The sequence below is a fragment of the Lepisosteus platostomus genome, chromosome 22 (assembly GCF_059453375.1).
Source record: "Lepisosteus platostomus isolate fLepPlt1 chromosome 22, fLepPlt1.hap1, whole genome shotgun sequence".
Lineage (NCBI taxonomy): Eukaryota > Metazoa > Chordata > Actinopteri > Semionotiformes > Lepisosteidae > Lepisosteus > Lepisosteus platostomus.
Window position 1 is genome coordinate 18,212,589 of NC_142632.1, and position 24,480 is coordinate 18,237,068.

A 24,480-nucleotide genomic window follows, 5' to 3' on the forward strand; every position below is an offset into this window, starting at 1 on the left:
TAGAGCTTTGGCTTTTTTTTTTCGTGGCGCTGTGCATTATGGTTAATCTCGTAAAATAATAAAAACTCGATGAATTATATATTAATTGTGAAAATGCATTTTCACGGGATAACATAGCCACGACACAGGATTGGTTATGAATAAGATTTATTTAGATTGAATCGGTTGGGGCTTTTCCTGAGCAACTGATCAGCCTGACCGAGAACAGGCCGCGCAGCTGTGTCCGAAACAAAGATGGCGGCCTGCGTGCTCCGACGGGGTTTGCTGTCATCAGTGGCAAAGTACAATAAGAAACACACAATCAGAGTTTTAAGTTTTGAATACAGTAGCAAACACGAAGTAAACAAATTTCGGTTACCATGCTCAACTTGTAGTTTGTTTAGTACGCAGCAGGCACGATTCCTGTCGTCAAGGTAAGACTTGTGTGCTTGAGTAACATGTTTGTGTAGTGGACGTATACTTTTTCTGGTCAGTAACAGTCGCCAGAAACAACAGTAATGTTACGCGGAAGCTGGGGAAGACTCCCCTGATGTAGGATCTGTACGGAAATCTGCTGAAATATGCCCCCTAAAAGCCGTTAGGAAACAGTACTTCTAGATCTGGGCAGCCATGGTCAGTTTATTGCTCCACTGTAGTGTGTATTCGCGGTGATCTGTCCAGCAAACTGCACGGTTTCGTGATCTCCAGGGTCGGGAATTTATTTCCTCGGCAGATCTACTAAGACTGAGCTTTGCCCCTTCTACGCCGTGTTTAGAAATATGAGGTTCTACTGGTAACCGATTGCAGCTTGGTGCAGGCTTTCCAGGTTTTTACCATGTGGCGCTGAGTTACGAAATGCCTTGATTTTATTCTGGAACACCGTAGTTTGCTATTTTGTTCCGGTAAAGCAAGCGATTCCTAATTATTTCCTTTATTTGGACAAAATATAATAATTAATTAATGCTACAGTATGTATTTTATACAGTAATTACTTTCCTGATTGCTAAACTGATCTTTGATTAAGAACGTTCACTTATTGTTGTTCCAGTCCGTTTAAACTGGGTTGAAAAGTTAGACTTTCCTGTATCGCTGTTGTACAAGTAAATGAGAAGCTTTCACTTTTAAGATGAAACTTTCCCGAGGAGGTCCATTGCGACTAAGTTAGGTGTCTCTAGAAACAAACCTAAACCTTTTCGCTACAGGTTTCAATTATGAAAACTCTTCCAAACTTAGTGGATCCTTTGTCCTGTAGTTCTGCTTTTGTTGGTTTTTAATGTCATATAACTTTTACAAGGTCTACATATTATTTATGTGCTTAACTATTGGGGCATTTACTGTATGGTGTATTTGCTTGTTAAGGTCTTCTGAGATACTTAACATTTTTTTTAAATTGAACATCTAGAGTGGCCTGTAGAGCTCCTGTCAAGTGTGTCTTATAGATAAGGACTGAATTGCCAGTTTCTGAAAGCCTGAAACTTTTAAGTGTGCTCAGCTTAACAGCTTGTTTGTTAATTCATTTTGAACAAGAATCAGAATAAAACAAATAAGGTCCAACCACCTATTTGATTTAACAAAGAATTTGCTTAATTGATAGATCACTTACAAATACTCCTGTTTTAATCATCTCGGTCCTTTTGTAATGGTATAATAATAATAATAATAATAATAATAATAATAATAATAATAATACACTTTATTTTATATAGCGTCTTTAAAGGTGGCTTCTTTATTTATACAATAAAAAAAGAATACACAAGATGAAACACAATTACAATACACAGGGGAGACTGTGGATGGTGGTACATAAGTAAAGTAGGAGCAGAGGGGTAAAGAATGGAACCAGTTAAGTGAACGCTCTTCTAAAGAAGAAGGTTTTGAGTCTGGATTTGAAGGAGTTTAGAGAAGGTGACTCTTTGATCATTGGGGAGTTCCAGAGCTTGGGGGCATAACAGGAGAAGGCCCTGTAAGCCATAGAGTGTAGACGGGCTTGGGGGACAGTTAGGAGACCAGAATTAGAAGAGCGAAGGTTACAAGGTGGGGAGTAGGGCGATAATACTTCAGTTACTGAGGTGCCAGGCCATGCAGAGCCTTATAGGTGAGCATGAGTATTTTAAAGTCCACACGGAATTTGACAGGAAGCCAGTGCAAGGACTCCAGGATGGGAGTAATGTAATCACTTGCACTAGACCTGGCCAGGATTCTGGCTGCTGAATTTTGGACATACTGCAGTTTGTTCAATGTAGATTTAGGGAACCCAGTGAGTAGAGCATTGCAGTAGTCAAAGGAGTGGAATCAATTTGATGTGCCCATGTTTGCTGTGTAAATGATACACGATGCAAATTGACATCTTTAAAGTGGAGGGGTGTGCCATCGCTTGTAACCCTCTTTTGTTAAATGTGACAGAATCATATCAGTGATGTCAGGAAGCAGTAACTGAGATTAATGATTAGACAACAGTTTGATCACACATGATCTGGTGTTGCATTAAGATGAGCACAGTATTCAGTAAAACCCAGGCACACATGTGCATACAAGGATCAAACTGAAGTGTTTTTCTGCTTTACCTTCTGCTGTACGTTTGATGTTTATGATTGATCCAGGAATGCTTATTAATGATCTTTCAGGCTCAAGAGGTGTTTGTTTATTGTTGACTAATTGAACTTTGCTTGACAGAAACCGACCAGAGGGCAAAGTTTTAGAGACAGTGGGAGTTTTTGAGGCGCCAAAGCAGCATGGCAAATATGAGACAGGCCAGGTAAGAACACCCGGGTTTCCACTGCCTGACTCAGTTCAGTAAATTCTGTCATGGTTCCCAAGAGGCTCAGCTATTGGAGAGCTTTGCCTGGAGTGCAGGCAGAGAACTCAGTGCTGTCTTGGACAGCTAACTGAGTTCTGTAAGCATTTTTATAGTCTTCAAGAGTGCATTTATTGTGTTTTTGCTGTAGATAAAATCTAAGCACCTGAGCTCAAAACCCCTTTGTGTTGTTCTGCTGTTCTGTCTCTGTTTGAGAGCTTCAATATTTTACTGGCTGTCTGTCTTGCAGTTATTTCTACACAGTGTGTTTGGGTACAGAGGGATAGTGCTGTTTCCCTGGCATGCCAGGCTGTATGATCGGGATGTGACTCCACCAGCCACAGAAAGGTATCCATAGCTTTTTCTATTTCCCTGCAAAATATTAGGTAATTTATTTATGTATTCCTCAATTTTCCAATTAAAACAACAATGTAAAATGTCACTTATATAGGCCTTTCCCAGTCAATAGAAAATTCTCACTGCTTTGATTTTTGCTTCGGTAGCCATAGTTCTCATAGAAATATGCTAAATTTTTTTTTGTTTTCAACATGATTGTATTTGCGGTTGTGACGAGCGCTGCTCTCCCTGCCAGGATGTGATCCCGGCTGCTCGCAGCCTCCAAGCATGCACAGCTCCCTCTGTAGACAGCTGCTAACTACGATACACTTGAAGTCTGGCTCCTCTGTTGCAGCAGGGTTTACACTGTCTTGATTTCAGAAGGGGGCGACACCACATTAGTAGCTCTCTGCCAGCACGGAGCCCTGTGACACACCTCCCTTCTGCTTCTCGGGGACGGGTTGCAAGATTACAGAAGGGACATGATTACTCAAGGAGTCCCACTGCTGTGATGAGTCGGTGTTGCATGACTGAAGGCAGTACAGTCATTTTAAATATCAGACTTAATTCATAAGGATTATCTGTTAGTTGAACCCAGCCCAACTCATGTATGGACCATGAACAGTATTGAATATTCAGAGTACATTTACGTATGCCTTACAATTCTGATGTTTTAAAGCAAACCAGAAACCCCAGGCAATCATGGTTCAAAGGAAGTCAAAGGCAAGACGCACACCTACTACCAGGTTCTGATCGACACCAGGGACTGTCCTCACATAGTAAGTACCTTTTTCACAACTCCTCCAGCTCTCGTCTAACCCAGACACTTAAGTTAGTAACCTTATACTTCAAAGGTTAAAATCTGATCTCCATACTTTAAGTAGCTCTGACCCAATCTTACTATTGACACTTTCATTAACTCTAGACTGAACCAAACTAGAACCATCCACTTTAAATATATTGTTACATAGTATGTATCTATCCTCACACTTTTTTTATTTCTCCAAAACTGTTTTTGTTATCACATAAAACACAGTTGCTTTAGGTATTTGATCCACAAGACAGAATGGTACAGGTAATCTTCATTTTAAGGTATTTTGGGCCCCTTGATTAAACAAAAAAATTTCAACAAAATAACAGAACAGACCACAAAAGCATGTGATTGGAGAAATTATTGCAGTTCGACCTCTTAACTGCATCACCTATATTATCCCATTAAAACAAATTACATCCTTTAAACCTCTACAAAATGATCTAAATTTAGAGAAAATCCTTTAAAAAACTGTGCATGAATTTATTATATGCTGTTCAACAGATCTTTTGTTGGGGGTTGCAAGTGTCAGTCTTGGTCTGTAGTGAAAACTACTTGTGATTGTTGCTGACCTGAAGTCAAGGTGCTATGTTGAGGGTCCTGGGACCTTTCCTGCAGTGTCCTGCTGGCATGTAGACGTGTCCTTGTGCTGATCATGTAACTGGCTTTCTTGTGAGATGAGTGTCACAGTTGTGCTGTAGATGCCAGATTTGGGCAACATTTGGGAACATATATGTGATGTGCTTGAGCAGCTGCATCCGCTGCAAAAGAGTAAAGGTTAACTTTACGTCATAAGATAGGAAGGAGAAACGCAATGTTTCAGATGCTGAGCCTTCTTCAGGTGCGAAAGAGACTAAGGTGGCGAGAATATAAAAAACAGGCGGACGAAGACGGAGCAGGCGAGAAAACAGTCGCCACAGGTGGTGAAAGTTGTGAGCTTGGACAGTATATGGCATCCAGGGCTCAATGCATCTTGAGTCAAGAACATGCATAAATATTTGTCCAAGATCTACTCAAATCATATGTATTACTTCTAGTGGAGGCCATATTCATCAACTAGCCTGTGACTTTTACACCTGGTTGATGATAACTTTAAGAAATTGCTTTTGGATGTCATGTTTTGTGATGCCCAGTGTATATACTGTATATGTGTGGATGTTTCTCTGGTATAGTATGTGTATATAATTTACTCTAATCCTAAACTGAACCCATTCCCATTTTAATTACTATAAATTCCAACTGTAACTTGCTCAAATCTCACCCTAAACCCAACTTTAACAGTTAGATTAATCTTCAGTCTAGCCCAACACCTGTAGAAGCCTTCATCCAAAAGGTCTGGCCTTTATTAGACATGTACTGGAGATGTTGCAGACATTTTGAACGTCTTCTTTTTCCATTTTCTCCAGTCGCAGAGATCTCAGACTGAAGCGGTGACGTTTCTTGCCAACCATGATGACAGCAGGGCTCTCTATGCCATTCCAGGTACTCTGGCCTCTGCAGGAGGAAGGGGTGGGTGGTGGGAGGATGGGCTTGTTTGCTGAATCCATTTTGTTCTCTTAAAATTGATAACATTTTAAAAGAGAAAACATTGTGTATGTTACAAATAGGGGTGCATTGTCTGCACATAGCAGTGCTGTTAATGTTTCAATTCCACTTTTAAAATGTCAGGGAAAATTTGTGATTTGTTTCAAAATATTTTTTTACTGCAATATAAAGATTGTGATTTGAGTATTGTGTGTACACTGAGATAATTCATGGAAGGTGGTTAGTCTTAGTAACGACTGGTGTTAATTGCGGACCATGCAGTTCAGCCACACAAATCATTAGCCTGTATTAAGGGACATGTTAGGATGCAAACATTTCTAACTCTTGTGAAACAGATGGCACGTTCTGTTCTTCTGCCATACAAAGGCCCAGGAGAGTTTTGTTGTAATATTATTTTGCTTCACTATGGCAAAAATCTTGACTCGATTTTCTTATGTTGGTATACAGCACAAGCCTCATTACTGTGTATTTTCCTCTCTGTTTCTACAGGTCTAGACTACGTGAGTCACGAGGACATTCTGCCTTATAGCTCTACAGACCAGATTCCCATTCAGCATGAACTGTTTGAGCGCTTCCTCATGTACAACCCATCTAAATGTAATGTACTGCAGTGAATTGCAGTTTCATATTTGCTTTCTACTACTCTACAAATTTCTTGGAAGTGAATTAGTTAAACACTTTGCACGTTATAAAAAAGCGGGAACAACTGGTTACAAGTTATTGCCTTTATTGCCATATTAGGTTAAAATAAAGAGTTATTTTAAGTAGCGGTCTGAGGCACTAGAGGATTCTAGTTGAAAGTTTTTGCTTAGAACTCATTAGGACCTGTGATAAGCCCTGTATTCCAAACATTGTTTAGTTAATTTGAACTCAATCATCCTACTGTAACTGGGACTTCCATTGGCAATTTGCCCATTGTCATTACAGTTTAATGTCTTTTCAGCATCCAGTATAAAAGTGATGTATCTCTCAGCTTGCAGAATCATCAGTGAGACTCATTGCTCCTCTTGTTGGTGCTAATTGACATGCACTGTTGTGCTTAGTCAGATGCCTAGCGGTTCTGACAGGTGGGCATGTCAAAGGAGTGTAAAGGGCCTCTCATTCTCCCTGTGTGGTGCAAAGGGGCAGTAGTTGATGAGTCAAATTTGTTTCCTGCTCGTAAGTGAGTAAGTATTAAAAAAAAAATCAAAATAGAAAGGTATACATTCATTTCAAGAGTAGCCTTTTAAATTTACTTATGATGGTATTTATTTATTGACATAACATTGAATCCAACTTCCACTGCAAATGTATTAGCTTTACTTATGGTATCCAGCATCACGGTGTGAATCCTGTAACTTGTGAAAGAAACAAGGCGTCCTGATTCTACATCAGCTGAAACCATCACCAGTGACTGACTGTGTGATAATAATGAGTACCAGGCTGCTCATGTGGCCCCCTCCTTGTTGAACAGCCCCACCTTTCATCGCAAGAGACACACTGCGTGCCTGGCAGGAGAAGAATCATCCGTGGCTGGAGCTGTCGGACGTACATCGAGAGACAACTGAGAACATCCGTGTCACTGTCATACCCTTCTACATGGGCATGAGGGTAAGGACATTCCTCGTTTCTGCTGTGACAGACTCTCCTAGCAAAGAGAGCTGTTCCAGCCTGCTCTTCGTACTTCATTCTCCAGAGAGTTACCAGTGTCCTGTATTGAAAGCAGAAGGGAAGTCCTGAGCCCCGCGTTTTCTGCTTCATTTCGGCTCGGGGAAAAAGCTTTGATAAGTAATCTAACAGCAGCTTCCCTTTGGCCTAAATGTATTAGTTTGGTGAATTGGTAGTGTTTACCAAACAAACCCTCTCTTTTTATCCAACTTGAAACTTTAGGCATTCATATGTTCTTACATTTTTCTTGTAAACTCTAAAGGACATTTGTGTTCACTAGATGTACTGTATATATTTACTTATTTTCCAGATGAAGTGGAAACAGCTGTAAAGTTAAGGCTTAGCTCTAAGTATTATTTAGTGCTAATTGTTTTGCTTTTTTTTCCTCAGGAAGCTCAGAATTCACATGTTTATTGGGTGAGTGCCTTTTTCTTTTCCAGAGATCTCCGTATCCATACTCCATACGTAACCCTAAAATACTCCGCATTTTTTGTCAGTATATTGCTGTACAGTTGCATCTGGGCCTTCTGAGTGTACGTCCTGCAGCTGTACCCTGCCCTGTGCAGAAGTGTGTTTTAGGAGCATGTTTTTTTAAACACTTTAGAGAAATAGTGCAATGCTGCGTGTCTTTCCATTTACAAATTTAGGTAATCTTAATTTCATTTTTATAATTAAATAATTTAATAACTGAAGATATGTTAACTACACGTGTCCATGTTGTCAAGAAAAGCAAGCACTCAAGCTAAAAGAATAATAGACTACTTTTTCTATCTTCTACATACAGATTTTTATTAAAGGTAAAATGAGTTATTTTTAAATGCCTAACAATAACCATGTTTCTTCTTGATCTGGTTTCATAAATGACTCTGAAATCGGATCACAGCTAGAAAGAATAGGTCAAAGGCCTATAGAAATGTTCAATTAAGCAAACAGTCTCTCTTCCCTTATCTGTCTCAAGAGCCAGTTCCTCCTGAATGCATTCCCATCATCTTAAACATAACCTCTCAAAGCCTGCCGTGATTTCATTTCTCTCCCTCTATGGACATCTCCATCACTTTTCCTATTTACTTCAAGACCACCCTCTCCCCACTGCTTCTCTGTCAGACACTGACCCCTCTCCTCTTCCCAACACATTCCACCTCTGGTATGTTTCTGCCTCTTGCTCTTGAGCAACATTTGCAGAATCTGCCCCTTCCTACCTGCTGCTCTACACAGCTCCTTTTCTAGACTCTGCTAATCCCCCACCTGGTTGTAGTAATTCCCCCTCGGCCTGCTTCCCCATTTCACCGCTTGTACTCTCGCCATTCTTGTCTTCCTCGCTTTTCTCTTGCTATTTTCCATTTCTTTCTCGCCCCGCTATTGCTGTATACGTCCAGTTCAAACCCCAAATCTTACGTGTTCTCTCTGCCACTCCGCTCCTGCCTGTTTTTAGTCTCATTTGTCCTGAAATCCCATCGTGCCCTTTTTACCCTTCTTCCTCTCAAACATCTATACACCCTCTTCACTTTCCCACTTACCTCTTCATGGTGGAATAGAACTACCAACAAGAACAAGACCTGCTCAGAGGCTTTGTTGGATGCATTGGGCTCTGTTTCTGCATTGGCTCAGAGTCTGTGTGTTGCCCCCTTGACCTGCAGTGGCGATACTGTATCCGCTTGGAAAACCTGGGGAATGAAGTGGTCCAGCTGAGGGAGAGACACTGGAGGATATTCAGCCTGTCTGGGACCCTGGAGACTGTGAGGGGTCGAGGGGTTGTAGGAAGGGTTAGTATGAACTGAGTTCTTCATTTTTATCCGTTTAGGAAATGCATATATATATACAAACACAAGCAGGCTGTTGCTCAAATTTACATTTAGCTCAGATGCACTCCTTTATGCTCAGCATGTTAGAGAAATTAGTATTGGGCTCTTTCCTTAGTGATGCAAAAGGACATCCTAGATACTTTAGACGACACAGAGGACTAGATAGGACACATTTATTTGTGCTATTGTTTGTGGTTCTCAAAACTAGTCCTGTGGGACCCCTCTATCTCCTGGTTTGGTAACTGTAATTAATCTGCTTATTTTTTAGACTTTAATTTCTACACCTCCAGTCTGGGATTCAACAGTTTACATTAACTTCAGAATACAGCATTTTTTACATTTTCCCCTCAACTTGCTAATTAAGAATTTGCTTCCTTGTTTTTGACTAAAGCTCTTGACAAGTGATCAGTTGTGATGAACAGACACAAGTGGGAATGAGAGTGCATCAGCCCCTCCTACAGGCAAAGGACCTTCTGCTTAAATCAAATTAGTCACATTTCTTCTAAAACACCTGATAACATTCACAAATTAGTGCAGAGTTTATATCACTTCAACATTTCAATCAATGTCATCCCCTAAATAGCTGAAAACAAATTATGAATATGGAATATTTATTTTTTCTCAAATCTTAAATTGAATTTCATTGGCATTTCATTAAAAACTTAGAGCAAACACCCTGAGGAGCAGAGGGTCCTACAGGATTGGAACTAGAAACCACTGTACTATGAGGTTGTTGAATTGATTGAAGTACCTCCTAAGTGTCTCAATCAAGGAAGGATTTTTAGGAAGAAATTATTTTGACTTTCCATAAACTCAGCAATTTATGGTACTTTGTCAAAAAACACTTTACGTTATTCTTTCAAAATATATAAACTCAAGAAAATATTTTTTTTCCCTTGATAAATCATTTGAGGACATTAACTCGGCATAATATGTCAGCTTCTGAAAACAATAAAATAACACCCTTTTAAAGTGTTTTATTATTTAAACGTTGTTTTGTATCATTGTATTTGCTGATTCCTGGATGAAGGTGTTTGCTGAAGCAATGGAAACTCCAGTGTCAATGTTGGCAGATGGAGTGGTGTTGCCTTGGCTCTGGAACAATCAGGGGAGCTGTTAGAGTGGTGGATGAAACTGGAAGCTTGTGTTCAGACTGTGCAAGAAGAAAGCTGAATGTGTCATTTTACTTCTTGTTTTCTTAAGGAACCAGTATTGTCCAAAGATCAGCCAGCATTTCAGTACAGCAGCCATGTCTCCTTGCAGGCTCCCAGTGGCCACATGTGGTAAGAATCACTGTCATTGTCACACAAACTTTTGAAACGATCCTGCCTGAAATTTGTTCAGTGCCGATTTTATTTTGGGGAAAAAAAGGACTAATCTTATTTAGCAACATACTTTATGTAATATATCAGATACTCCCCCAGAGAATCTCATTAAAAAGTACCGTGTATATTTATGATGAACTAATGTGAAATGTGTATTGTTTGCCAAGAGTCAAGCATCAGGCCTTTATTGATCACACACTGGTTTGGCTTTCAGCTCAGAGGCTAAGGAGTCTGACTTTAGAGACTAAAGACTGACTGGTATCCCCCACATGATAGTACACAGTGGGCTGAGTGCCAATAAGGTCTGGTTTGGATTGGTAAGACACGGCTGTCTGGGCTTTCTGGCAAGCAGTAGCTCCTGTGACTTGCTAGGCACCTTTAGGGTTGCAGTGATGCTACATTTGGTGCTGCCTCTCCTGTCAGGTTCTTTTGAGCTTGAAGAATATCAAATAAAGAAGGTCAGCAGTAGGGCTGGGCGATATGGCCAAAAACATTATCACTATAAAATTTTTAATATCGGTTGATGTTGATAATTATCACGATAAATGTCAAATCCATTATTTCTTTCAAGTTTAAAGGCAGATTTTTTCTACTGAGTGAAAGTTGAAGAAACCAGACAGTTAATTGGTAAATTAAACAACTCTTTATTTTAAAAACACAACAAACACTTGCCAAACAGCAGAAACATTAAACAAATCTGAGGTAGAGAGTATTCAAGTCTTTTTTTTTATGTCAAAATATGCATGAGTAAAATTTACAAAATAAATATCTGAATGCTGACCAAGCTCACAGCCATCATGAACAACACCTCTCATCACTTTTAGCAACAGACTGCTCCAGCTACGGTGTTACCGCAGGTCTTTCCTCCCGCCGGCTGTCAGGGTGTATAACGCTGCCCTAGGCTAGGACTGTTAGCCCTTCATTTGCTCGTCTATGGACAGCATGTTTGCTCCATTGGACTTTTTGGACAATCCGTCTGTATAAACCTATGCACATTTTGTACATATTTTGTTTTTACAGTGACTATGGTCATCACATTTTGCACACACCTATTTATTTATTTTGTTCTTTTGTTTTATAACTATTCTGATGTCTGTTTTTGTTTGTCTTGGGCTGGACTGCTGTAACACATCACATCAATTTCCATACGGGATTAATAAAGTATTATCTATCTTAACAGAAAAATTAAATACTGCAGTGTGATAAAACACACATACAGTGCCTTGCGAAAGTATTCGGCCCCCTTGAACTTTTCAACCTTTTGCCACATTTCAGGCTTCAAACATAAAGATATAAATTTTTTATTTTATGTGAAGAATCACCAACAAGTGGGACACAATTGTGAAGTGGAACGAAATCTATTGGATTTTTGAAACTTTTTTAACTAATAAAAAAATGAAAAGTGGGGCGTGCAAAATTATTCGACCCCTTTACTTTCAGTGCAGCAAACTCACTCCAGAAGTTCAGCGAGGATCTCTGAATGATCCAATGTTGTCCTAAATGACTGATGGTGATAAATAGAATCCACCTGTGTGTAATCAAGTCTCTGTATAAATGCACCTGCTCTGTGATAGTCTCAAGGTTCTGTTGAAAGCGCAGAGAGCATCATGAAGACCAAGGAACACACCAGGCAGGTCCGTAATACTGTTGTGGAGAAGTTTAAAGCCGGATTTGGATACAAAAAGATTTCCCAAGCTTCAAACATCCCAAGGAGCACTGTGCAAGCGATCATCTTGAAATGGAAGGAGTATCAGACCACTGCAAATCTACCAAGACCTGGCCGTCCCTCTAAACTTTCAGCTCAGACAAGGAGAAGACTGATCAGAGATGCAGCCAAGAGGCCCATGATCACTCTGGATGAACTGCAGAGAACTACAGCTGAGGTGGGAGAGTCTGTCCATAGGACAACAATCAGTCTTACACTGCACAAATCTGGCCTTTATGGAAGAGTGGCAAGAAGAAAGCCATTTCTCAAAGATATCCATAAAAAGTCTCGTCTAAAGTTTGCCACAAGCCACCTGGGAGACACCCCAAACATGTGGAAGAAGGTGCTCTGGTCAGATGAAACCAAAATCGAACTTTTTGGCCACAATGCAAAACGATATGTTTGGCGTAAAAGCAACACAGCTCATCACCCTCAACACACCATCCCCACTGTCAAACATGGTGGTGGCAGCATCATGGTTTGGGCCTGCTTTTCTTCAGCAGGGACAGGGAAGATGGTTAAAATTGAGGGGAAGATGGATGCAGCCAAATACAGGACCATTCTGGATGAAAACCTGTTGGAGTCTGCAAAAGACCTGAAACTGGGACGGAGATTTATCTTCCAACAAGACAATGATCCCAAACATACAGCAAAATCTACAAAGGAATGGTTCACAAATAAACGTATCCAGGTGTTTGAATGGCCAAGTCAAAGTCCAGACCTGAATCCAATCGAGAATCTGTGGAAAGAGCTGAAAACTGCTGTTCACAAACGCTCTCCATCCAACCTCACTGAGCTCGAGCTGTTTTGCAAGGAAGAATGGGCAAGAATTTCAGTCTCTCGATGTGCAAAACTGATAGAGACATACCCCAAGCGACTTGCAGCTGTAATCGCAGCAAAAGGTGGCTCTACAAAGTATTAACGCAAGGGGGCCGAATAATTTTGCACGCCCCACTTTTCATTTTTTTATTAGTTAAAAAAGTTTCAAAAATCCAATAGATTTCGTTCCACTTCACAATTGTCCCACTTGTTGGTGATTCTTCACATAAAATAAAAAATTTATATCTTTGTTTGAAGCCTGAAATGTGGCAAAAGGTTGAAAAGTTCAAGGGGGCCGAATACTTTCGCAAGGCACTGTAGAAGATGGCTCAGACAGACTGCGAAGTTTAAAGTGCTCTGTTTTATGTCTGATCGTAAAAAGCCGAAATATCTCCAAATTACCAAAGTTGAATGACCTTTTCTGTCGACGATGTCATCGTCCTTCGAGCTGGTCATTGGCAGCACTGCATTTTCTTCAGTGTTGCTCATTTCTCCACTCTAACTACAATCCTGTCAGTCACCACCGTGTGGGTTAACAATACCCCGTTAGCTGCCCGGTCTGCAACACGCACGCGCACTTGCGCAGTATTTTGTGCTCATGCGCATATCATGCGCAAAGCATAAACATATATCGAACTTTTGTTAAAATTATATCGCGATAATTATCGTTATCAAATTATCGCCCAGCACTAGTCAGCAGGTGCATCGGAGTTCTCATTCCTTATGTGGTCTTGACTAGGTACCTTGGTGACCTGCACTGTTCATTGCGGAGGAGTTACATGATATCCTTTTGGTATTCATGATGCAAAATGTTTTGAAATATAGTTGCATACAAAAGAATTGGCAAATTCCCTTTGAATCAGTTTTGTTCAGCAAAGGATTTTGTTTTTGAATTGCATGGAAATCTGATTAATCTTAGGGTGTAGTAATAAGGAATACTGGTAAAATAACCAATTTCACACAGGGGTTGCTAATACCTGAAGTTTTACGGCAATGTACTTACAGTACTGAATTTGTAAATAAAAAATGTGCCACAGTTATTGTTGGTAACTGTTTGGAAGCCTTTATAACTTGTGAATACTTAATGTTTGTTGCCATTTACAATTTCATCTACATACCTCCCTTATTAATTAGCTGATTAATTCTTTTGGAATTGGTGAAGAATTTCCTGATTTTTCTGCATTCCATTAAAATTCATTGCAGTTGTGAAATGTGCTAGCAGATCTGTAGTGGTGAGAATAATAAAAGCATGAAGATGATAAAACAAGAGAATAGAGGCTAGCTAGCTGAAGGACTGAAATGTGTGCTGGAACATAATCGTGAAGTGAGAGATCAGTGCTTTCTATCAGCTCTGTGTTTCCTTTACAAACATACTAGTGACATGGCAATTAAGAGTGAATAATGTGTGGTAATTAATGATTTTCAAATGTATTGACTCAAATTTAAAAGGGATATCATTAATCAATTATCTGAAGGATGCTTTTTCCTGAGAAAATTTGCAGCAACCTGTACCCTCTTAAAGCTGCATTGTGTGATCAAAATGAACAATCTGGAAACCTTGGTTGAAGTCTAAAGATCCGTAGGACAGTTGGAATCAATGACTGATTTCTGTTCTGTTTATCTTAATTATTTCTCTAGAAAAGGACAGTTTGTTTGACTTTTTAAAGATTCCTGTTGCACCACTGTTTGGATGCTCTAACCTAAATGAGCGGTTTCATATTGCAGTTGAGACCAGCCAGGCATCCCTGGGCCAGGGATGACTGGGTAGTGCCGAGATCTTGGATTTGATATCCTGCTGTTTTCTACCACAGTCAAGTTATTGATATATGTAATATTACAGATGTTTTCACTTAAAATACATTGTACTGAATCATCTACATGCCCCACCATGTAGAAACGATGGCAGACATGGTTTACTGCAACTGTGTCCGAAAGAGAGCATTAAGAGATGCTTCATAAACATTTTGAACTAGTGTTGTCCTTCGTGATTGTAATGGATGTCGGTATACACAGTTCTCATTATCAAGTGTAGTGCTGGTTTGCTTATGGTGAGTTGTCTGTAATTACTCAAATGATCCTCAAAGGTGGTCCTCCTGTATTACAGGAAAAACAGCCCAACAGTCTATTTATGTGATGGCCTCTTAAGGTTTTGAGCACGGCAATTTCACATTGAATGATGCTTGAGGAACTCGTCGATCTATTCTTTCAATCAGGATAGAATAAAGGGGTTAGATGTGTAAAACAGAGAGTGGTGAACATGCTGGGACCAGACTGAATCAGGAGACTGTAAACACTTCAGTTGTACTGGCAAGCTTCTGGACATTTTTACATTTAAAATAGAATAATATTTAAAAAATTTAAGAAACATTCAATATAAGTTTGAATAAGTAAGAAGGATATATGGTACCTTTTAAAGCATATGACATGAGATCTAAAGTTGTGAAATCCAGATGTCTTTGGTAAATGGTTGATTCTCAAATTAAAATGTCAGAATCTAAGGTAATGTATGTACATGAATTGAAAACCTGGTTAATCTTGATCAAAGGGGACACAACTATCTATAGTAAGCTGTGTAAATGATGTTCTGAAGGGAATTAATTTTAAGTTAGTCACTCTTCCTGATCTACATCTGTGAAGTAGACTGTTGTAATTGGCAAATTAAATATGTAAACCCAAATTAAGCAAGGGACTTGTAAAGCCATTGTAATATAAGGCTTGTGAAGTAATACTGGTGGCAATACTACTACTACTACTAATGTATTTTTATTATTATATAAAGACAGTTACATTTATATAGATACTTTTATATTTTCTGGAGACTCCACTCAAAGTGCTTAACAGGTAATAGCGTACCAGTCAGGTGGTTAAGCCCCAACCTTTTGGCTCCTTCCAAAGTGGCAAAAAAAGTCACCTACAAACCACTAAATGAGAAAGATTGATGGTTAATTAACTTATCCTGAAGTATGGATTTCTTCTGTCTTTGCATTTGTGATTTATTTAGTTGAAGTTAACCTTTTGAGGTAAAGTTTTTGTTTTGAGCATGAAATGAAGAAATCAGCCTTCTTTGCCTTCCATTCTAGAGACAGCACACAGGAGTCGGAAAAGAGGTCAGGAGGTCCTATCCATGATTTCAGATAAATGCACATTCAACACATTTTATGGTTCTTGCACTGTATGTAAATCAAAGCTAACTCACTGTATGCAAATCAAAGTTAATTTTTTAAACAGTCTGAGGTTCTCAAGGCTTCTTCATTCTGATTTTTGTAAGCGCATGCTGTTAAAATAAAGGCTTTTAAAATTCAGTTAAAACACTTAAGATGGTTGTGCTTCATCTTACTCAGTTTTGAACTGGGCTGATTTTGTGCTCACCTGGCACAGGTGTGTTGTGCTTAGTGAACACAGCGGCAGCAGACTACAGGCCTCTGATGGTGCCTGTTGTGTCTCTCGCTCCCACAGGGGTTCGTATCGCTTCGAGAGGGCCAACGGCACCTTCTTCGATGTCCGCATCCCACCATTTTCTCTCGAAAGCAAGAAAGATGATTCGCCCAATGGCTTCCTGCCGGGGCCATTTGCAACTTTAGCCTGAGTCCAACAGCTGGCACGGCTGCCTCAGAAGTGCTGCTCTGGGCTGTGTGTTGAGGGTGGGGTGGTAAGGCACCTCAGCAACACCTTGCTCACAGTTGAACGTTTTTTTCATTAGACACTGCCATGAAGATCCTGCTTAAAACTGATCATCAGTGCTCAGTCAGAGTGAAAAACAAAGGCATTTTTAAGTTGAACAGCTCAGCTTTTTTGCTGTGCCTAAGGCGGTTTTTCTTCCTAATTTAACTTCTGTGTTGGCACCTTCCAGTCTGCAGTAATTTGTAATCAAGAGAATATACTGTACATCAGCATCAAGTATTTGATCCTGAAGAATATTGATAGTTGTTAAAAAATACATTTTACACTTAATAGTACATTTTAAAATGATTTTAGACTTGTAATTTGTTGTAGTCTTGTGGTTTTTGAAGTCTATAGTACCACTTATTCCATCTGAAGAGGAAAACACTGAGGGATAAGACCTTGCAAGAATATGATCCCATTCCATGGATTAATCACAACATAATTCTTAGTACAACCTAAGCTCACTCTTGTCTATCTGTTCAGCGCAGAGGCATTTGGAACTGCTATCCCCGTTAATATAAAACATCAAAATTTATTTTTTCTGTTTTTATATAAAGCAAGTAATCAATTAATTGTAATATAATTTCTTAAATGGCATGTGCTCTATTGAAATGTAGTATTTAATCAATTTAAAATCTAAGATCATCATACAATTATCCCATATGAATAGAAAAAAAGTGCATCGTGTGAAGTATCATATTCACTGTAAGTGAAGTGGCTATAAGAGAACTGGAAGTCTTTGGTTCTGCCACTGCTGGAATAGTCTAGAAATATTTCAGTCCTGGTTGATCATCTCCCAGTACATTTTGGGAGACTATTAATGTAACACATTGACCCTGTTAAAGGGTAAGTGCAACGCTATTTTATATTTCGGGGTTAGAAAGAATCTGCATTGGTGTGAGCATTTCATACTACACTAAAAGTAAATGTACACAGTAACTGGAACAACCTCCAATTTATATCACAAAATAGAAGACATTCGCAGGTATGCGGAGAGCCATGTTTTGCTATTCAGAACGTGGCACCAAGATTTTCAGTGATGTGAAGCAGCCCTATTGTATTGCAAACAGGCAGACTTGAGGACACATCTCTTTTAAGTCCAACAGAAATATTGCTTTCAACCTCAAGATGGTTTTGCTGACAAATACTATTTAATTATCTCAGCATGCAGATCACATTGGAACATTTCTGTGGTGAAATGGCTGCACAACCTGTACTTATTCACTTGCACATTGTATTACATTAGTCATTATGGAGACTAATAAGCAGGAAGGGCTGCATCACATCACAATTTGTGAGAACTCAAAAGTGAGTTTGTGACAACATGGCAACTTGCAGTACTTTCACAAAGTTCACAATTTTGTTCTTCAATTTAAATTTGTACAATTTTTCTATAACGTCACTGAATTTATTTTGTTGACGAGATTTAATAAGTGGTCTGAGTTCCCCTTTAAGAGATGCTTGAGGAAAGAAATGCTTTTGTGTCTAAACTACGAGAATAACATGAACAACCTCAAGTTTAAGTATTCCCTAATCTGTGAATGCGCTTGCAGACTTTGTGAATGTAGATAACTGTACATAAACTAAGTATGAAAGGCTTAATGAATACCATGTAAAAATAACTAATAATATTACAAGAAAAAGTGTAGTTGTTAAAAGTGAAAATATATATTGTTTGTGATGGGGAAATGTAATTTATCTACTTGCCCTTTTGACTTCTTGCAAAGGCAGATCTTTCTAGTGGTCTTAATATTTATTTGGTTGATAGTCTAAATTATCTATAGTAACGTACCAAGCTCAAAGGTACAACGGCAGTGCCATCTACGATTTGTAGACACGGCCTTTCAGTCCCCGGCTCTACCAACAACAACTATTACTTTCAGCGCTAATGTAGCCACTGAAGAGTGTAGGGAATTAAAACGTATAGATGGAGGTTTGTCTTTAAACAGTTCAAGTTTTCTAAGACTGCCTTCAGGGAAACAAGATATCCTCATGCATTATCTAAATTCTAAAAGTATATTTAGTGCATTAAACAGTTTTCTTCTCTTAGTTCTCATGCCACAAAAAGTGTAACCTATTGGTTTAAGCTTTATCTTTTTATGTTATTTGCTCTATGAAATTGCTTCAGTCATTTAAGTACAATTTCTTATATTAGGAATTCGTCTTTTTTCGCATACCCGTACTTGCTTGAAGCTTGAGGTCAGAGCACAGGGATAGCCATTTATACGATGCCCCTGGAACAGTTGGGGTTAAGGGCCTTGCTCAGGAGCCCAACTGCAATTGTTTTCAATGCGATATTGAGCCATTCTGTACTTTATGAGCCTTGGCTTTGCTGCAGCACTGATTGGTGTGTCTGGTCAAAGCAGCAGAATGTGTCACAGTGCCACTTGGCAGAAAACTGTTTATAGCTCTGGACATTGGCTTCAAACTGGTGCTGCTGCTTCACTTGTAATCTGTGTAGACAGTTACTGGCCAGGATATTATTAACACGGCAAATAATGAGTTTGCCAACTGTAAGCAGAAAGAGCAGCTTCAGCAGGACATGGCTCATGTGCCACAAGGGTCTAAAATGTTTGCAGTCTAGCTCTATCCCCATTTTTCCTGCAGAGTTGGAGTCAGTTGACGTTGCAATGAGGGTAGTGTGGGGTTGAACTGCAAGTTTCACCTATTTGCGGGACTGAGATCTGGGGATCAGCTCAGGTCATAATACTCATAATAACCGAATACACAGTTCGGTTTTGTAAATCTCTTTACAAAACTTGATGCTTTATCTTTCACAGCGGTGGGATCTCAAACTCTCCGGTCTAGGACAAGCTGTTCCTTACACCTGTGACCCCTTCTTTGAACTATTTAATTCTTCTGTTAAGCACTTTTGAAATGGTTATCTTTGCTGTTCTCATTTTGTGGACGTTTTAAAGAACAGACATGATGCTACTGAACACAGCTTGGTGGTGGGGGGATAATGGTGAGATGGCAAATTGTAAAGCAGCAGGTACTGTGGCTGTCCACCAGGGTACCACAAGCTAAAATTAACAACATAAAATTTCAGTTTGCTGCTGAAAAGTCCCCCAGCAGACTCCCATTACACTTATGTATCTTCTATGAGCACGCAGTATGTCATTTTTGTTTTTTCAGTCAGCTCTAAAGTCTTTCTATTTTAGTTGCTTTTTAAATTTGAAACTCCTAATAATAATAATAATAATAATAATAATAATAATAATTGCTTACACTTATATAGCTTTTTTCTGGACACTCCACTCAAAGCGCTTTACAGGTAATGGGGACTCCCCTCCACCACCACCAGTGTGCAGCCCCACTTGGATGATGCAACGGCAGCCATAGTGCGCCAGAACGCTCACCACACACCCGCTTAGTTTCAGTGGGTTGCCAGTTGTGAGTTGCAGGGTGATATGGCTGCTGGCTCATATAATATTTTCACAATCAATTAATTACTTATCAAATCCCAGACACATGAGACCAAGGCTGGAGAGGGGATCTGGATAAAAATTAAATGTTATACTGTTGCGAAAGTACTAGAAACCAATTGACCCTCTGATAGGAGAAATGGTGAAGGTTTTATGACTGAATATGTTAAGGGTAAAAGCAAGCTGAAAACTGGAATAAATAGACTGTTTTGGAATATCTTACTATTGATAAACTGTACACAGGAAAGTAGTCTTCCTTCTTATCAGCAAGTCCTTTTCTTTTGGCTCTGAAAGTGGAGTGAAAGTAGATTTTATTGAAGTACTAGATAAATGAGAGAACATTCTCTCAATCTTTTTCTTGTATTGAATTGTTCCTGTTTTTCCATCTTTACCCATTTTAGATCTTGGTTTAATTCATGTTCCAAAATGTAATAGTTTTAACTGTAAATTTAAAAAGTGTGTTTTTTCCAAACTAAAGTCTCCAAGAATAGATTCATTTGCATTGACAATGGTAAGAAAATATTTAAGTAAACTTGGTTAACATGCTCAGTGTCTAAAGCTCTGCACTTTTTTTTGCTAAACTCAGATATCTGTTTTGTTGAAGAGTGGACTTTGTGTGATTGATGAAAATGGCTCATAGATTTAACCCTTTACCCACCAGTTTTGAAGGGTTCATACAGTATCTCCATGCTGGCCTATGGCTGACTCTGTAACCAATAAACACAAAAACCTGAGGAACTGCATCTTATCAGCTTCTCTTCTGATCTTTATTTTTCTTAGTGAGATGTCCTCTCTAATGTTGCACTATTAATATTATGACCAGGTTATTTTTGATGGGTAAGAACATGTGCAAAAATGTAAGTCTCTGTATTCTCAGGAATGAATTAAGATCTCTTGTATTGGTTACTGACAACTGTTTGGAAGTCAGTGGAGCAGCCCTTTTATGTGAACTACAACTCCTTTATGCTTCCCTGTTATTGACATAGTCCTGTCATTACAAATTCATACACAGCTTGCCCAGCCAATTCTGTTGGTTTTTATGAAAATGTCAGTTGAATTAAAATTTTTCCATTGTAAGAGTGGGATGGGGACAGAAAAATCAAAAATCCTCAAACACAGTATCCACAAGTAATGGGCGTGAACCAAAAGATTTGAAACATTTGAGATACGCTCATAAGAAAAGTGGTTGATCTTAATATTAAATGTTTTATGATGTAGGCTTTTAATAGCTGTTTAAATAATATAAATATCATCGTACATTTTTTTTTTCACAAGCCATGTTCATAACCACCATTGGTCATCGAATAAAGATATATTCTCTCCATGACTTAGACCATACAGGGATCAAATCCAAGTCACTGATGGTATCCGAGTGTTATTAAAATGGCCTGTGTCACTCGTCTTCTCTTGCAAGCAGTGACATACACACAAGTGTGAGCATGAAATCTTGATAATCCCTCTTTTCCTACAGGGGCACTTTTCGCATTGAGAGGACAGATGGCTCTAATTTTGATGTGCGTATACCCCCCTTTTCCCTGGAGAGCAACAAAGACGACAAAGCGCCCCCTGCTGGGTACAGCTGGTAGAGAACCACAAGACAAGAAAGCATAGAATCATAATAGTAATGCCAAACAAGTTTTATTTTTTCCTATTTTGTTTCTCAAAGTTTCAGTATAAGTAAGTAATTTCATAACTTATGCTTAAGGGTTAGTGTGGTAATCAAAGCATTTACAATAGTAATGCTAACCAACACATTTCCTTGTTGCTGCCTTTTGTTTGGCATGTTTTAGATTTTGGTTTCTTGTAGAAGTGTTCAAAGGCTGTAGAGGGTGTATTGTTGTTGTTGTTGTTCAACACAGTCTGCTGTGTTCCTGAGTGATATAACCCTCAGCGCAGTGCAGAGTATTCTACCCCTGTACACAAAAAAAACAAGCCTCTCTTTAATGCATTGTATTTCAAACATTGTAATATTGTATTCTTAAGTGAGAATAGTGAAATAGAAAAGGTTGTTTCTGGATTGGAGGGTTGAAATGCTGTGGACAGTGTACTGGGTTACATCATTTGAGAATGAGGTGAAAGCTGCCTCATGCAAAGTGAATGTCCTCTCTGACTCCAGATGTTTTAAAAATCCTTCATCTTTGAAAAGATGTGAACAAACGTTTTCTTAAATAATACTATCATAAGGAATGTAGTTAGTGTTAATATTTGAGGTTATATGATGTATTGCTTGGTAACCTTTAAAAGATACATTATTTATTTCATCATGCTTTAGTTCGGGATGGACTGGGAAATAAAGTAGGTGATCATAGATGACTATTCTGCCAACACTGGAGTCTGAACATCTAAGGGTAGTAGTGTAGTACAGGAGAAAGAGGTGAATTAGTCTCATTTGCAATATTCTCTTACAAATAAAAACTTCTTTCTACATATTTAAAAGCTAAGGCAATACATTGATCTACTGATAATTCCAAATTAGTTCAAGGTTTACATCCTGGAGATTTATATTTGAGCTCTTTCACTGACCTCATTTTGAATCATTAGCCATGTGATGGAGAACATCTATTTGAGCTGCTGTGTAACTAAAGTAATTTAGTCTAATTGTTTCAATGTAATCTACAGAACCATGTGTACTGCCATATTGTTTTTAATCATTTTATGATTGTCATAATTATTCAATGCATTGCCTTAGTTATGGCCTCAGAGTTGTTACTTGGAAGTGTTCTATTGCAGTAAATGAAAGGGAAAATGAGAATGCTCAGGGTAAGATACAAGTTCCAGTGTATAGCCTATGGCACTTCTCTTTAGTGTGTTTAAAATGCTGTGCACAATTAAGATGATGTGCACATAAAAGATGTTGGCAGTAAAAAGGACATTTCTCCTAGAACTATTGAGCAGGACCGTTGCTGGTTCTCTTTGTAAGAAAGTGTTGGACTTCTGAAATACACAGGCTGTGCTGTTCTGATTTCACAGGCTAGTAATGTTTGTAGGGGAAAAGTATAAGTTACAACCTTCACTGTTCATACTTCCGGCTTCTGAATGAGGTTACTTACGGGCCTGTGTAAATGTGTGATTTAGCGGAAACTGAATGTTTACAATGCCTATATTTGAATTCAGGGTGTTATGTACAAGTTTTTTAAGAAGGAAAGAAAAATAAAAAGCATGTCACATTTGTAACAAAATGTCCTGAAGTTGTTTTTATTGATATTTTTATATCGAGCTATGTCCTTCACCAGTGCAGTTTTTTAAACTAAACAGATGTAGTTAAAAACCTGTGATTAGAGTTTATGGTTTAGATACTCAGTCCCTTGAGTCAAGACTTTGTAAAAGTACCTTTTGGGCCAACTACAGCTTTGAGCTTCTTGGGTATGTCTGTATCAGCTTTAGTATGGATTTGGGGATTTTTACTCATTTGTCCTTGCAGATGTGCTCAACTTCTGTCAAGCTGAATGGAGAACATCAGTGAACCACAAGCATCAAGCCCTTTTACAGGTTTTTAGTGGGATTCAGGTCTGGACTCTTGCTAGGCCACTCATTGAATTCTCCTTGTTTTGAAGAATCTCCAGTGTCACTTTGTATACTTGGGTGTTTATTCTCCTGTTGGAACATAATGGGGTGAAGATTGTACGATCTTTTGTTGACTGATCACATTAAGGAAGAGGGGAGAAGAAGAAATAAGAGAGAGGAGTCTGGAGAAATTGGGACTTGAAGCTTGTGCCAGGCGATAGCCCCGACTTCATGATCATCCAAACCAAACCTGACTGGAGCTGAGTATTTGAATCTTGTTGGAGAGAGCATGCTATTCTGTTAGAATATTCAAGTTCTATTAGAGAACTTGGGTTTCCTGGGTAAAACATACCTCAGAAATATCTTTCTTACTTAGGGTTCATTTTTATGGATAGGGATATAGGCTCCCATTTATTCTGTGGCATCCAGGGTGCAGATGGAGATTTAATTGCAAGTTGCATTGTATTTAGTTAGAAGGCAGCTTATGTGGCCTCTGTAGGCATTTGGAGTTTAATACGTAGTAGCCATCTGGGGTTTCCTGGGTGACCAGCATGTCAGGCCTCTAAAATGCCTTGTTTGTAAATACTGTACATAGAGTAATTTGTTTGTTTTGTCATTGAAATAAATATTTGTTTAACCAAGTGTGCCTGGATTATTACTCCTCTTAAAGTTGTGCCAGAGAATAAAGAATTCATGATTCTAAGAATCGCTCGGGTATATTCTAGTGAATCATTTACAAGTTGGGGGGTTATGAACATTTGTTGAATAAACCACTTGCCCAAATCCTGATTTTTCACTATTTTTGTAACCCCCCCCCCCCACTAGGCATATGGGTCCCCTGCATGCACTGGGTACGACGGGTAAGATAATTGTGCAAGATAAAGCCTGGGGGCAGTGAAGATGAATTTAATTCAGTTTTATCATGATAAGCATGAAAGTCATTAAAATGTGTTAATTTAATGCAGGATTTTTTTTTCAATGCTGCTGTAGTTTAATTTGCCCCTTCTGGAAAAACTCCATTCATGAAACTGGAGAAGATGTGCATATGATTTTTGACTAACAAAAAAAGTGAGTACTGGTAACACATCTCAAAGATTCTCTAATTCCTTTCAGTTACAATTAACT

At 38.8% G+C, this 24,480-nt stretch overlaps 1 protein-coding gene across 3 annotated transcripts; it reads left to right on the forward strand.

Annotated features, from left to right (window-relative positions):
- The first annotated feature begins 105 nt into the window (after positions 1-105).
- poldip2 (polymerase (DNA-directed), delta interacting protein 2) lies at positions 106-23,996 on the forward strand. Of its 3 annotated transcripts, none has more exons than XM_088615941.1 (11): positions 106-413; positions 2,653-2,734; positions 3,024-3,121; positions 3,789-3,888; positions 5,327-5,402; positions 5,955-6,062; positions 6,919-7,055; positions 7,503-7,529; positions 8,750-8,875; positions 10,118-10,197; positions 16,220-20,599. In XM_088615941.1, the coding sequence occupies exons 1-11, from the start codon at positions 235-237 to the stop codon at positions 16,347-16,349; spliced, it is 1,143 nt and encodes a 380-aa protein (XP_088472067.1). In that variant the 5' UTR covers positions 106-234; the 3' UTR covers positions 16,350-20,599. The 3 variants fall into 3 exon arrangements, with proteins under 3 accessions (XP_088472067.1, XP_088472069.1, XP_088472068.1); XM_088615943.1 differs by lacking the exon at positions 16,220-20,599 and adding an exon at positions 15,844-15,866 and having other exon boundaries at positions 110-413; XM_088615942.1 differs by lacking the exon at positions 16,220-20,599 and adding an exon at positions 21,323-23,996 and having other exon boundaries at positions 113-413.
- The last annotated feature ends 484 nt before the right edge of the window (positions 23,997-24,480 follow it).

What these genes read in the sequence shown, in the direction of transcription:
- poldip2 (XM_088615941.1), top strand. Translation starts at nt 235, where the DNA reads ATGGCGGCCTGCGTGCTCCGACGGGGTTTGCTGTCATCAGTGGCAAAG. An exon ending in CCAGGGACTGTCCTCACATA is followed by an intron (nt 3,889 to 5,326) that starts GTAAGTACCTTT and finishes CATTTTCTCCAG; the next exon opens with TCGCAGAGATCTCAGACTGA. An exon ending in CATGTACAACCCATCTAAAT is followed by an intron (nt 6,063 to 6,918) that starts GTAATGTACTGC and finishes CTTGTTGAACAG; the next exon opens with CCCCACCTTTCATCGCAAGA.